This window comes from Drosophila tropicalis, unplaced genomic scaffold (genome assembly GCF_018151085.1).
Source record: "Drosophila tropicalis isolate 14030-0801.00 unplaced genomic scaffold, ASM1815108v1 contig_158, whole genome shotgun sequence".
Lineage (NCBI taxonomy): Eukaryota > Metazoa > Arthropoda > Insecta > Diptera > Drosophilidae > Drosophila > Drosophila tropicalis.
This window is the reverse complement of record NW_027172602.1, coordinates 765,721-779,404: the sequence shown is the minus strand read 5'-3', so window position 1 is coordinate 779,404 and position 13,684 is coordinate 765,721. Positions and strand designations below refer to the sequence as shown.

The 13,684-nt window shown below is 37.7% G+C and overlaps 1 protein-coding gene across 1 annotated transcript in view; it reads left to right on the top strand.

Annotated features, from left to right (window-relative positions):
• The window catches only part of mgl (megalin), a 145,506-nt gene that overhangs the window by 115,992 nt on the left and 15,830 nt on the right, over positions 1-13,684 (top strand). Inside the window, 4 exon segments of the mRNA XM_068300171.1 lie at positions 5,743-5,919; positions 6,369-6,500; positions 13,016-13,291; positions 13,408-13,662. Of these exon segments, the coding sequence (XP_068156272.1) occupies positions 5,743-5,919; positions 6,369-6,500; positions 13,016-13,291; positions 13,408-13,662 (840 nt within the window).

The following is a 13,684-nucleotide window of genomic DNA, read 5'->3' as shown; positions in this document are numbered from 1 at the left end:
ATGGGGGAGGGGGGGAGGTACAAGGCAGGAAATAATGTTTGTCTGCGATTTTCTTGTCTTCCTTATTTTTGTGGCAGGAGCAAAATCAAAAAATAGATGAATGGCTCCTTGGCACCTAATAAAAACAAAAGTAAAAGGGGAAATAAGTAAGTGTAGCCAAAACGAAAGAGTAACTTGGTGTTTCTAGGCAGGTATTCGAAACGAAATGACTAATCGGCATTAGTTGAGGGATCTATCAAAGTTGAAGTACATATATATCTAAAGTCCAGTTGAACTGAACTGTATAGTAAATGGAATTATTTTAGCTTTTAACTCTTTAGTTCTCCCTCTTTCTTTTCAAACCGAATTGGCTGTGCCCTCTATCATGACTTATAGCCATTTTCCTTGGTCTACATCTTATTGTTAGTTGGATTTCAATAATAAAACTTAACTGCAGCAACTTACTTAACATTTTCTAATAAAGAAGTGAAGTCAAGTTCAAGTGGTTCAAAAACAAATTACCAAATTATTAAAAATGTCTCTGTTCGAAAGGGTCATCTGTGTCTCATACAACTGATTATGAGTGGAGTGGAGCCGAGCACGGAAGGGAGTAATAGAAGATGACAAAATGCAAATACTCGTACAAATTCTCTTTCCAACATCTTTGCTACCAACATTCGCTTTTATCTGGCCACACTTAGCAAGTTAAATATGCTCTTGAGCTTTACTCAGCCATAAGGCCGACACCACAGAAAATGCGAAATGGAAAAGCAGACGGAGGATGGGAGCCAAAGACGGGCAGAGGGTGATAAGAGTACGAAATTTGTCATATATCTTTTGCAAGCCAATAAAACGTAACCAAGATATGGGCAAGCAAAGGGGATGGGGGAAGTGGCAGGGGATACCATAGTGGGGAATGGGCAAAGCAGCTTATGTTGCAAATATTGCACAAAACATAAATCAATGTTTGTAGCTGCAAAAAATGACTTTCCTTTTTGGCCAACAAAAAAAAAAAAAAAAAAAAACTATAGAACGAAAGAAAAGCTCGAGCGAGAAAGAAGGAAAAGAAATGAAGGCAGACAACTACTGCTACCATATGAATGTATGTATATCAATAGTGGCAGACTCTAAGTATGCCATGAATAGATGGAGGTCTTCAAATAACTACCATAAAATCACCAGATACTGTCAATGTCCAGAGAGGAATAGAGAGAGAGAGAGAGAGAGAAAGAGATATGAGTAGCGAGTGAAATGGAGGAACAAGGGGGAGATAGTGCACAAATGCAAGCCGCATTCAAATCTCTCTCTCACTCTCTCGTTGTGTCGCTGTCTCCATTCTGAAATCTCTCTATGGCTGGCAAACGGCCCATACTTTTTTTGCCCTCATGAATTTCCATTACTCATGGCGATATCGTGGGGAGAGTGGGAAAAGTGGGGCAAGGATAAGAGAAGAGCGCGTTATGGCGCTTCTCTTCGAGATTCATCAATGAATTTATCAGTTTTTATAGGCAATTTATTATTTATTGATGGGGGGGCGAAACGTGAACATGAGAGGCGTGGCATAAACTGAAGTCTATCCATCTCTAGTCTCAAATTCGATAGAGACAGACACAAATGTTAGTGAGTGAGAGAGAGAGAGATAGAGCCAATAACTGGCAGACAACAGATTTCAAAAACTCGAGTATTCGGACTCTCCCGTTTATGGCCGTTGGTTTTCGTTTTTTTTTTATGGTTTGAATGATGGCGAATTGGCGGAAATGAAGTTTGCTCACATGTGTGTGTGAGTGTGTGTGTAAGCATATGAAAAAGAAATTCAAAAGAAATGAAACAAAAAACGCTTTTCCTCAAGAGAGTAATGTTAAAATGATGAAGCCTAGAACCAAGGACCTAATGTCCTGCAAATTGTTCTGCAGTATTTTGGGCTATCGAATCACGTTTGTGCTGCAGCAATTCCTTTATCCTGAATGTGAGAAATATATACATATGTACCTACATATATATGAACATCTTTTCATTTCATTTATAAAATCATATTTCATACAACTTATTTCTCAAGAAAATAAGAAATTGAGAAAACGGAAAATGTCGTAAAGAAAAGTAGATAAGGCAAAACTTTTCCTTTAAGGAAAAAAGTTATGTACATTAAAATATTACACCGATTTTAATTGTTTATATTTTTTTTGGAATCTCGAATCTAAATCAAAGCGAATTTCTTTTTTATCATGCACTGCTTAACTGATGATTGATAAATAAATCTGCTTAAATATATTCAACAATTATGTGTGTCGGCGTATTAAAATATATAAAATGTAAATTCCGGTAGAGACTTATAAATAAATTAATAATACTAATTCATGTGACACACACTTTAACATTTGTTATTGTTATTGTCATTAAAACTGATAAATTACTCATGCAAAGAAATTGCATAAAAAAGTCGGAAAGTATTTGACTAATAAAATGGATCACATTTATATATATATGTAAATCTACATAAATGCGAGGTGTTGTCGAACGAATGTTGATAAAATTGTTTATCAAATTTAACTTGGGAAAGTATTGAGTAGCCATTTTGTTGGCCATCTCTCATCGAAAGGTAACTCAATCGTGTTGAGCCTCTTTTTACTTGTGTAGAGATCAAAACATTGAAGAGGATGGCGAATTGTTCTCTCTAGGTAGAGCTTTACGATTCCAGCAAGGATACGTAAAAAGATCTTTGCGAATATAACGGAAATTGTGAAATGAAATGAAGTCCTAACAGGAGAATAGCTCCTTATCTTATCTTTTATGTTTAGAAAAGTTTTCAATAAAATATTCAGTTACCAATTTTTAAACTCACCTCGCACGTAAATAACTGAAAATAAATAACATATTTATAAAGAGAATAAAAGAAGAAACGGCAAGAGGCAGAGAAAGAGGCAGGAGATGGACAACAAAAACACTTAACACCAAAAAAACAAAAATAAAAAGCAAACTTAAAAGAGGAAAAGGAATTGTGCAAATAAAAATTAATATGCACACTCACACACACACACACACACACGCATACAAAGGCACACACACACAACAGACATAACAACAAATAAACTGTTGATATAAAAAGTAAGTTAAATAAATAAATAAATGCCTAAAGGCAAAAAGATGTCGCAACTCTGCTAATTATGCGAATAAAATTGCGATTGCTTTTTGTTTTTTGGCGTTTGTTTATTTATTTTGTTGCTTTATTTTAATGATATTGAGTTTTTGGTTCATTATGAAAAATAATTTCGCTACAAAAATGTAACTAAAAGTGCAACATTCAAGCAAAGGAGCCAAAAGGAAATGCGGAAGTACAAAAGGTGCAATCGGGCAGTGTCCTAATTGCATGCTCAGGTCCAGACACTCACTCGACCTTTCGCCCAGTACCACTCCCTTTTCGTCACCCTCTCTCTCTCTTTCCACTTCATCAGTATATGCATATACATATTTATAAGTACATATATTTGTGCTTATATGCACAAACACACATACATACATGTGTACATAGTACGTAGGTCTCCGTGTCCTGGGACTCATTTGTATGCACACAAGCGGCCTATTATTTTTAGCGCTGACGTGGGCGACAATGAGGATGACGATGACGATGAACATGATGATGATGATGATCATGATGATAGTGACGATACCCGAACAAAGGTTAATGCATTCCCATCAGCATGGCCAATGAATGAAGCGGACCTCCAAACGAGAGCTAGTCAAGAAGTAATTGCAAATGAATTCAAATTTTACATAAATTGTTATTAGGATACTTAAAAAATGGGTCTGAACATGTGTAAATTATAAGTAATTAATTTCATTTAGACTTAAAAGACAAAAGATAGTTTTAAAACTGTTCAACTACACCTCGCCCAATGTTCACATTTGCACCTTATTTGCATTCAATGAATTAAATGTGGTAGATGCAACTGAAGTCACTTTGTGGATGCTTTGTATGCAGGTGGAGCATACCTTATAGAAAATCGCATTATGTTTTTGACACAAAACGCCCATCAAGCAAATGTACATACATATTGTCTATAAGAGAGACTAGTTGGCTTATATATAATTTGTTGCATCTAAGAAGCGGCAATCGGCAAGTCACAATCAACGAGTAGCAATTAGGACATCTTAACGAATAGCTTTTTTTTATTCAACTAGCAACTTATTACCAGAAAATGGTTTTGATTTCCTATCAAGACTGAACTATGCCTATTTTCTGACTCGGACAACCGTTTGATTAATGAATAGGTCAGGTTGAATAAACGTACAACTCGAACCGCTAATCAGTAAAGCGGTCGTACTCGCAGTTATACCTACTGAGTATTGTACTTATTAACATATATACATGGCTGACACATCCTTGTGAATCTTTCATTTTATCAAAGTGCTAAACAATTGCGGCTTAATTTGTTTGTCAACACTTGGCAAAGGACCCAAGGCGAGACATACATATATGTATGTATGATGTACTAATGTTAGTATGTACTATACATACTTATATGTACATACATACAAAACATACGTGCCATTGCAATCCAAGAAGCGACTTCATAAACACGTCCTAACAACAAGAAGATCAAGCCACAGCAGACAAAATGAGAGAGAAACAAAACAAAAAATGTGCGAGCGAATGTTATGTGGCACACGGGAGAAATTAATGCCTGCCAAAATGCCGCCGTTGTCTGCCGATGCTGTTGCTCCTTTCGGGCACGTTCCCCAAACAGCCACAAAACGAAGGAAGGAAGAGTGTGAACCAGAATTGGGCCTGCAAGTTGTCCTGGTCCTTCGACTTCGACTGGGACTGGGACTGAAACTGGGCTTGCTTGCAAACAACGTGCTTAAAAAGAAGTTTTCTGCCGAGATTTTGTGTGTGGAGCGCAGAGCCACGAAAAGTTTTACTTTATTTTTGTTTTTACCTAGAACTTTAAATGCCAGCCAAACGACAAGACAAGGACGATGTCTGTTTAAATCTTACAGCAACTCGAAAAATATCCACAACACAGTCAGCCAACCAGGCAGTCAGGCAGTCAGTCTGCCTGGCAGCCAGGCAGCAGTCGTAATAATAATAGCAATATGTAAGGCATGGGACTTCCAATGTCACTGGCAACGCCCATTGACTCTGACAGAGGGCTGGTTTTAAGGGGCGGTTGGTGTGGGGGTTGTTGGTGTTAAGGGTTTGCCATGTTGTTCGGTGTATATGTGTTTTTTTTTTTTTTTTTTTCTTTATGGTTTCGTTATTTGATGATGCAGGGTTATGAGAAGGGTATCTATAGGGGGCCCTACTCTTGGATATCCCCGCAACATTGCATGCTCCATTTTTAATATAACTGTTTTGCCAGGGCATCTGTTAGTCGACTTTTCAACCATTTGGCATTAACTTTTGTGTGTACCGACTCACCAACTGTGGGTTTATTTTGCGTCTCGCTGACTATTTTGTTGCTATATCTTTTGTGTTGGCCAGGACAATGGATGTTTTGCTTGCATACACTGCCATGCCAATGGGTTATGCAACTGAATTCAAGAATACTAAAAGAGTAAACTTTAAGCTATAATAAATGAGAATGGGAATGCGAATCGGAATTGGATTCGGTATAGAAATGTGATTAAGCTCAAAGGGAATAAAATCGAAGTAAACTAAATTTAATTGCTATTTTGCAATCCCCAGTCTTTTATTCTCCACTTGTCTGTTGCATTCTACATATTAATTTATTTGCTTTCTTTTTATATCTTTGAAAACTTTTTTAGGTGTACTTCTGGGCGAATCTGGTGGCATCAGCAGCAGCAGCAGCTCAATAGCCGCCTTAAATGTGCCATGTCTGAATGAAGAGTTTCGCTGCAACAATGGCAAATGCATAAAATCGCATTGGGTATGCAATTACCAAAAGGATTGCGATGATGGCGAGGATGAGATGCAATCGTGTCGTAAGTATATGTGTATATATGTATGTATATGTATGTAGATGGGTGTATGACAGCATTAATTGAAATTGGACATAAAGAATACAAAATAAGTTTAATTGAAAAACAGTCCATGTGACTTCGCCTTATTGAAAAAGTAAATTATTGTAGACATCCTATGTATTTGCTGTTTCACAACTGTTCAAAGACCTGATTTTCAATTAAGTCAGACAAACTGATCTCAGAATTTAAAAAAAGAAATGTAATTTACTAACATTAGAGTAATTTAAATGCTTGGCATTAAAAGAAAAAGTAAAGACTAAGAAGTTGAAAAAGTTCAAGAAAAATGCATAAAAAAGTTAAGATCTTAAACCAGAGTAAAGCATTACAATCACTTCAAACGCTTTAGCAATGAATCTTAGTTTCAATTTCAATCATGTTTTTGTTTTCATTCATTTGCTTTTGTTTTACAGCCCCGCCTGAATGCGATTCGCCCCAATTGAACTGCGGCCAATATGTCTTCAATAAGACGTACTGCATCCCACCGCATCATCGTTGTGACATGATCGACGACTGTGAGGACAAATCGGATGAGGCGCAATGCAGTAAGTGCTATATATATGTACCCACATATTAATTATTATGCTTATGTATAATCTTCTTTATCATTCAAAGTCATATTTCGATATACATATACACATACACAAGGAAATGTATGCACACATACATTCATACATATGTTGTATGTACATGCCATACATACTTATATAAATATTTATATAATACCTTTTCTCGCTCTCAATGGCAGAATTTGATGTTGACTCAACAAATATTTGTTAGCTCATCCCCAATGCAAAGGACTAACAGAAGTTACACATTACTTTCCAACTGCCTTCTCACTCCCTTTTCACTTCGCTTCGACTTCTCACAACTCTCACTCCCTCTGGGTGTATGTGTGTGCCAACAATTTGCTTAGGAAAATGTTTACATTTTATTATACCAATTTTATTTATGCAAATTTTACCAAATTCACACACAAACACACACACACACACACACATAGAGGAAAAGAAGGAGACCACATTTTGTTGGCTGCGAAAGCAAAGTCAAGTTAAGTGTGTGTAGCCAAGGTAGAAAACTATATAGTATTTGGATTTTGGGTTTTGCTTCAGGTGGGGCCAGTCACTAAATTAGTATGCCAGACAAAATTTTGGTAAGAGAAATGGCAGCAAGGTGGCAAGTAGGAGGGAGGGGGGCAAAAGAATCCAAGACAGGCTATCGATCAAATTGAACCAAGGCTAAAATGTTAAATGTCAGACATTGAGCATTTATACAAAGATGGATTAGCCATTAAAGAGATGAGTGGCAAAGGTGAAAAATTGATTAAACTATAGATTAGAGATTTATTAAAAAGATGATAAAATGTTTCTCATTTCATCTAAAGTAATCCATAAAATTGGAATTTCAATCAACAATATAAAAAAATAATCAAAATAATTTGAATTTTAAAACGTCATTGAATTGTTTTATGATTTATATGTGAAAAATATTCATCAAGAGGCTGAAGTGCCAAAAGACATCTTGAATTGAGCTAATGTATTACGTATACGCTTAGTAATCCAGCCAAAGAAAAACCTGACTCATAATGACAGAAAAATGTTAAATGATATGCCTCGAGACCTTAATTCCAATGCCAATGGAATCCTATAAACATTTTTTAACACAAAATGTTGAAAAAGAAAATCAAATACCAATAAAATTATACTTCTACTAAAATGATTAAGTGCAATTTACTATGCTTGAGATGTTTTGCTTTCAATTACTTAAATAGCATCTAATTTTTTTGTTTTCATAGTTTATTAACTTCATTTTGATTGTTTTCTCAAGTATTTTGCTTAACTTTCGAGCACGTTTTTTTTTTAACTTTTTATATTCACTTTGGATACTTCATTTCAATGGTTTTTTCGTCTTTTCTTTAGTTTTGGTTTGGTTGAAATCAGTTTCTATTCATCCTTCAAATTAACATATCGATAGTGATTTTCGAAATTGAGTGAACGAAAACGCTTAACGTTTGCTTTTCGTTAGTCATCTTTGTCATCGTTTAACGTATTTTATATATATACCTACATATATATATATAGAAGGATCCGATTCGTGAATAAAATTTAATGCATTTTCAACGGCTTTCGCTTGGTTGGACCTTATGTAGTTTAGCTTTGGCTTTCTCCTTTTACAAAGTTCAAGTGCATTCAACTAGCAGACTGTGTGTATATGTATATGTGTGTATGTGTGTGTGTGTGTGTGTGTGTCGCACATTTTGATTAAAACTTTTGGCCAAGCCAAAAGCCTGAACTACAACCCAGACCAAGACCCTAGTCCATGTAAATGCAAGTGGAGAGACTAAAAAAGAGTCCTGACTACTGAGTACTGTGTCCTGGGACTGGGACTGGGAACAGCTAGCATTTATTGCTTGTTATTTAAGATTTATATTTAAATATCTTTGAGGCGACCAATTTCTAAGTACTGCCAATGCCTTTGCTTAAGCTTTTGACTGACGCTAGACAAACGCAACCAACAACTTTGTCCTGACCGTCTGGGTAGTATCAGGAAGGGCAATTTGCTGGCAGACAGAAGCGGAAACCTCTTCATCTCACTCTGTCTCCGTCTCTCTTTCTCTTGCCACTTTGTCTGATGCTGTCGCATTTTTTCTCATCATCTCTTTCTGGTTGTGTTTTATTCTATTACAAGTTTTTGCACAAGATCAAGTTTAAATTTCATTTTAAATTTAATAAGACACTTGCTGTCTTTCTTCCGCTTGCTCTTGCTGTCTGTCTCTCTCTTTCTGTGTCTCCTCATTTCGTCTTACTTGCACAATAATTTATCGCGCTTAAATGGCGACAAAATGTTCGCTCTTATTGCGTTCTTAACAAATTTATTTTGCGTACGTGTCAACGCGTCTTGGAGTGACATGTCTGCAGGGAAAAGGGAAATGGCAAAATGGAGGTGGCTCAACGGAAGTATTAGCAGAAGCCGCACTTGGAGTTCACGGTAGAAGAGAATCTCTCTGTATCTCTCTCGGTGTGTGTGTGTGTGCGTCTTTGTGTTTACATGGGTGTAAGTATAGGTGAAAAGTATGTCTGGGTGTGAGTGTGTTCTTGCTACTCTTTTGTTTGCCTAATTTATGGCATATAAATATTAGAGTAAAGCTTACTTCAACCATTTAATTACTTCAGGTGTTTGTTGTACATACATATATGGCTTAAGGTCGGAAAGATATCCCTAATAGTTTAAAAGTAATAAGCTAAACAAAACATAAACTTTGAAATACCCTATGAAATTATAAGTTAAGCACTTAGAGGGTATTTACCCAACTTGACAAAGCTTAATTTTAAAGTTACTTTCGAAAAAGAAAATGGTTTCTTAATGTTAGGTGTTAAATGAAATTCTCCGTCTCCTCGCGTGTTTATATACTTTTCTAATGTTTAATATGTTTGGTTTAGAATTCAATATTTGCATTCCATATAAATTAGTTTTCGTCTCTATTAAATTTCAAGTGTTTTGTGTGAGTTATTAATTGTTTTGGTCCTTTAATTTTGAATGTCTCAGCGAATCGATTATTCTTCCTGTCGAAAAGCCAACCAGACACATTCATCTTCAACTGTTGGTACAGTTGGCCCCATGAGCTGCTGCTGCTGCTTCTGGTCGATAAACACGAAGGCAAGGTTAACCAAGCAAGTTGTAAGCTGTAACCACTTTTACATAGTTAGCCCTGTGTTTACCCTTTAAGCCTTTTGCCATCTTCTTCATTACGCATTGCACTTAAACTCTGATGTTGCTTCTGCTACTGAGGGCCTAATGAGGCAGATTGCGATTGCGGGCATAAAAAGTGCGTAAAAGCCAAACCAAGCCCCAAAAAGTAGGCAACAAAACACACGCAAAATAAATAGAAAGAAAAAAACTTACTCAAACTCACTCCAACACCTGGCAAAGAAGTTGTACTTTTACTTCTACATTCCCCCTCCCATTTTTTGGTGGGGAAAACAAGATTTTCGCATGTCTCTCGTAAACTGTCGTCGGAGATGCCACTACATCTCCCTATCGCCCCATTCCCATTCCCTGGCATCCTTCTATTTACAGCTGACGTTTATTTGACTGCAGCTAAACGTGACGAGAATTGGCCAGAGAAGGGGAACTGAGAGAAGTGGCACTTGTAGAGCGTAATTACACAGAGACTATCCAACCCGGCCAAAAATCCTCGTAAAAGTCTTGAGTTGCAATAAAAGTTAATGCACAGAAAAAACTCCTCTCTGCCTTCCGCTACAGCACCACCTTACCCAATTAGAGGATATACCAAGAGAGAGAGAGAGAGAGAGAGAGAGAGCGATAACAAATTCTGCGTACTACTGGAGATACGAAGTTGTGTAAACTTCAAAGTTGTACCAGTTGTCCGTGTTGTGTTTATGTAGTGCCAACAATGCAATGACCCACACCCCCAACTCAGTGACTCGAACAATCTCTGGCACCCTTTGCCTCTACCTCACCTAAACCTAATCCATTTCATGGATTTTCTCAAAGTTTTTCATCCAAATTGCAAGATGTGAAAAATGAAGTTTTGACGCTACTCGCTTCCCTCTGCGATGATTTTTATGACCTTGCGCAACTGCTCGAACAGCTGGCCATGCCCACAACCACGCCCGCCTTCCCCCCTTGCGACTCATTTGTCATTATGATTTGCTTTTAATGTAATGCAACGAATTTGTAACAAATTGTCCGCGTAAATCTTGTCAATGCAGTGAATAGACAGTGAGAAAGACACAGTGAACCAACTGTCGCAGATACAGGGTGCATTGGCATTGGATTAAAAACAGGGTGACACCAGTTGGATTGTTCCACTTTGCCGATTTAATTATATGATCTGAAGATAGTACATTCTCCAACCGAAGCAAAAACTCCTTAACCAATTGAAACAATTGTGGATGGGGGTAGGCAAGCATTTTTTCTAGCCCTTTAAAGGATTGAAGGTTTTTCTCTCTGTGTGTATGTGCGTGTGTCTGTGTGTGGGTGTGCAGATGCTGGTCGTCTGCGTGACACATTTTTATGATTATAAAGTTTAACCTCCGCTCCGGTGGAGTGTGCTGGTTGCAAACAAAAGTTGAACGCTTTGGCTTCCACTTTGTCAATAGAACACAGAGGCAAGAGCTACCTGGTTGCACACACACGCAGTCACATATACATACATACATACCTAAGTATATATAATTTTTTATTGTTGCAACAAAAAAGTTTTTGTTTTCTGAAAAGAGGGAAAACTATTTATACAAGTTGGCATGTTTAACTTGCACTAATTAAGTTTACTCTGCCACACTTGAACGACTCGTTTTTGCGGCAAGTGAAAAAAAAAGCAGAACAGGAGGTAAGGAGAAACCAGAGATCAACTTGTCAAGTCTCTAGAGTCGAATGCAAAACATAAACTTAAAGTTTCTCTTTATAGGATATAGATGGTTTTTTCTTCTGTATTAACTAACTAATTTAGTTATTCCCTTGACCACCTCTTTCTTGTAGCCAACGAAAATGTGATAAACTGATGGGAAGAGTTTTGCCCACGTATATAAAGTAGAAGAGAGGTTTCGATGTTTTTCTGGTTTCCTGCAACCAACTACTCGATAATTTATAGCACTTTGCCTGTCAACACACACACACACACACACATGGATACATATAGAGAAAGAGAGTCACACTGAGAACTCAAGTGCACAATACGACAGTCTGTGAGACAGACGAAGAATCACGCCCAACCATGCATTATGTATACATCACACCAACCCGCCTCACACTCTTCCTCCCTTTCCCTGTATGCGTGCCTGCCAGCCTGCCTTGTGGCTGAGGACTTCTGCCTCATCTCTCATCCATCCCATATAGTACCTCACGCCCACGTTTTCAATGTACCCCAAATCATGGCCATTGACCATGTAGCCAACATTAGGATGGCCCAAATTAGTAGAGAAAAGACAAGACAATTGACCTGGTTATCAACTTTGACCATAAAATCGAGAGTATACCACTTTCAACTCTTTTTAAAGAAAGCAAAATCAGTTTTTGTTTTCTATCAAAGGAAATGCTAGATGCTTCAAATTTCAAAGGAAGTTTCCTTTGAATCCACCCTAAAGCTTAAATACATACATACATACAGGCGAATATACATATATATATAGCCTAGTCTCGGGGCACATCAAAAATTAATGTCGTTTGGTTGCCCCGAAAATAGTTTGCAGGCATTTTTAAGCTGGCGAACAAAAAACGATAAGTCCTTCAAATTGGATCCCATGGCAACCTGCAGCCATTCGAACAATAAAATGAGCGTTTCAATATATATATATATATATATATATATATATGTATTTCTATAGTATTGAGGAGAAAATGATACAGGTGAGTAGAGGAAGTTGAGATGAAATTGCAGTTGAAGTCTAAAAGCTCAGCACTGCTTAGCCATGCTCAACGGGCGAACAAATGAGTTATTGGATTGTGCTATCGGTGTTGACATAATGTAAATTTGATTAATTTGTCTATCTATTTCCAAGAGTGTATAGACTGTTGTGTGTGTGCGTGTGTGTGTGTGCGTATTGTTTGATAGCATCCCCGAGATTACTTTCAGCGCGTGTTTAATTAAGTACAATGACATGGCCAACTACCCTAACCAATTGGCAGACAAAGGCAGAGAGATAGAGATTCCTTCTAAAAAAAAGTCAATGGCTAAAAGCTGGAAAATAAAACAGATCAATGAAGCACAAGGGGTGACTAGATAATAATATTTCAACAAGTCTCCAAACGATGTAGAAATAATATAACCCAACTTGTTGTGGACGTAGTTAATTTGTGAAAATGAGCTTGTTTTGGCATTCAATTTGATTTGTAAATTTCCTGGAATTTGTTTGTCTCTAATTATTATGCTCTCTCTCTCTCTCTGTTACTCTGTGCCTTTCTTCCACTGGCAGAGTAATTAAATAGAAAGCCAAGCTCTTTCTGGCTCTCTAATCTCACTACCTTTTCATTGTGTATTGTGCATTGTGCTCAAATTGTAGTTTTGCCTCTATCATCTCTTGTTGCCTTATACTTTCAGCTTACCGTAAGTGCCAGCACACGGATGTCTTTTGTAATGCTCCAGGTGGTGCGGCACCAGCAGAGGGCAGCCGCCTTGCTGGTCCTTGTGTACCCAAAGAGAAACGCTGCGATGGCTATGTAGATTGCCGTACGGGACGGGATGAGGAGGGATGTAATGGTGTAGCCTGTCAGTTGGATCAATTTCGCTGTGCCAGCGGACACAAGTGCATCGATGCGGCTCTGAAGTGTAATCATCGGGATGACTGTGGCGACAATTCGGACGAACAGGGATGCAGTGAGTATAAATGAGCGTCTAACACTCTGATATCCTGTACTTTTCTCTCTCGCTTTTGTCTTTTTTTTCTTGTCATTGCTCACTTGCTGCTCTCTCTTCCCCTTTGCATAATTCAGACTTTCCGCCTTGCCATCATGCCCAGTTCCGTTGTACGAATGCTCTGTGCATACCGTATAACTTTCACTGCGATGGCTATCACGATTGTGCCGATGAGAGTGATGAGGCCAACTGTACGGCAATTGCCTGTCCGGACAACAAGTTCCTGTGCCCACGCGGCGGCGTTAACGGGGCACCCAAGTGCATATTCAAGTCAAAGCTATGCGATGGCAAACGTGACTGTGAGGATGGCAGCGATGAGGAAACCAACTGCTGTACGTACAAATTTTAAAGGCT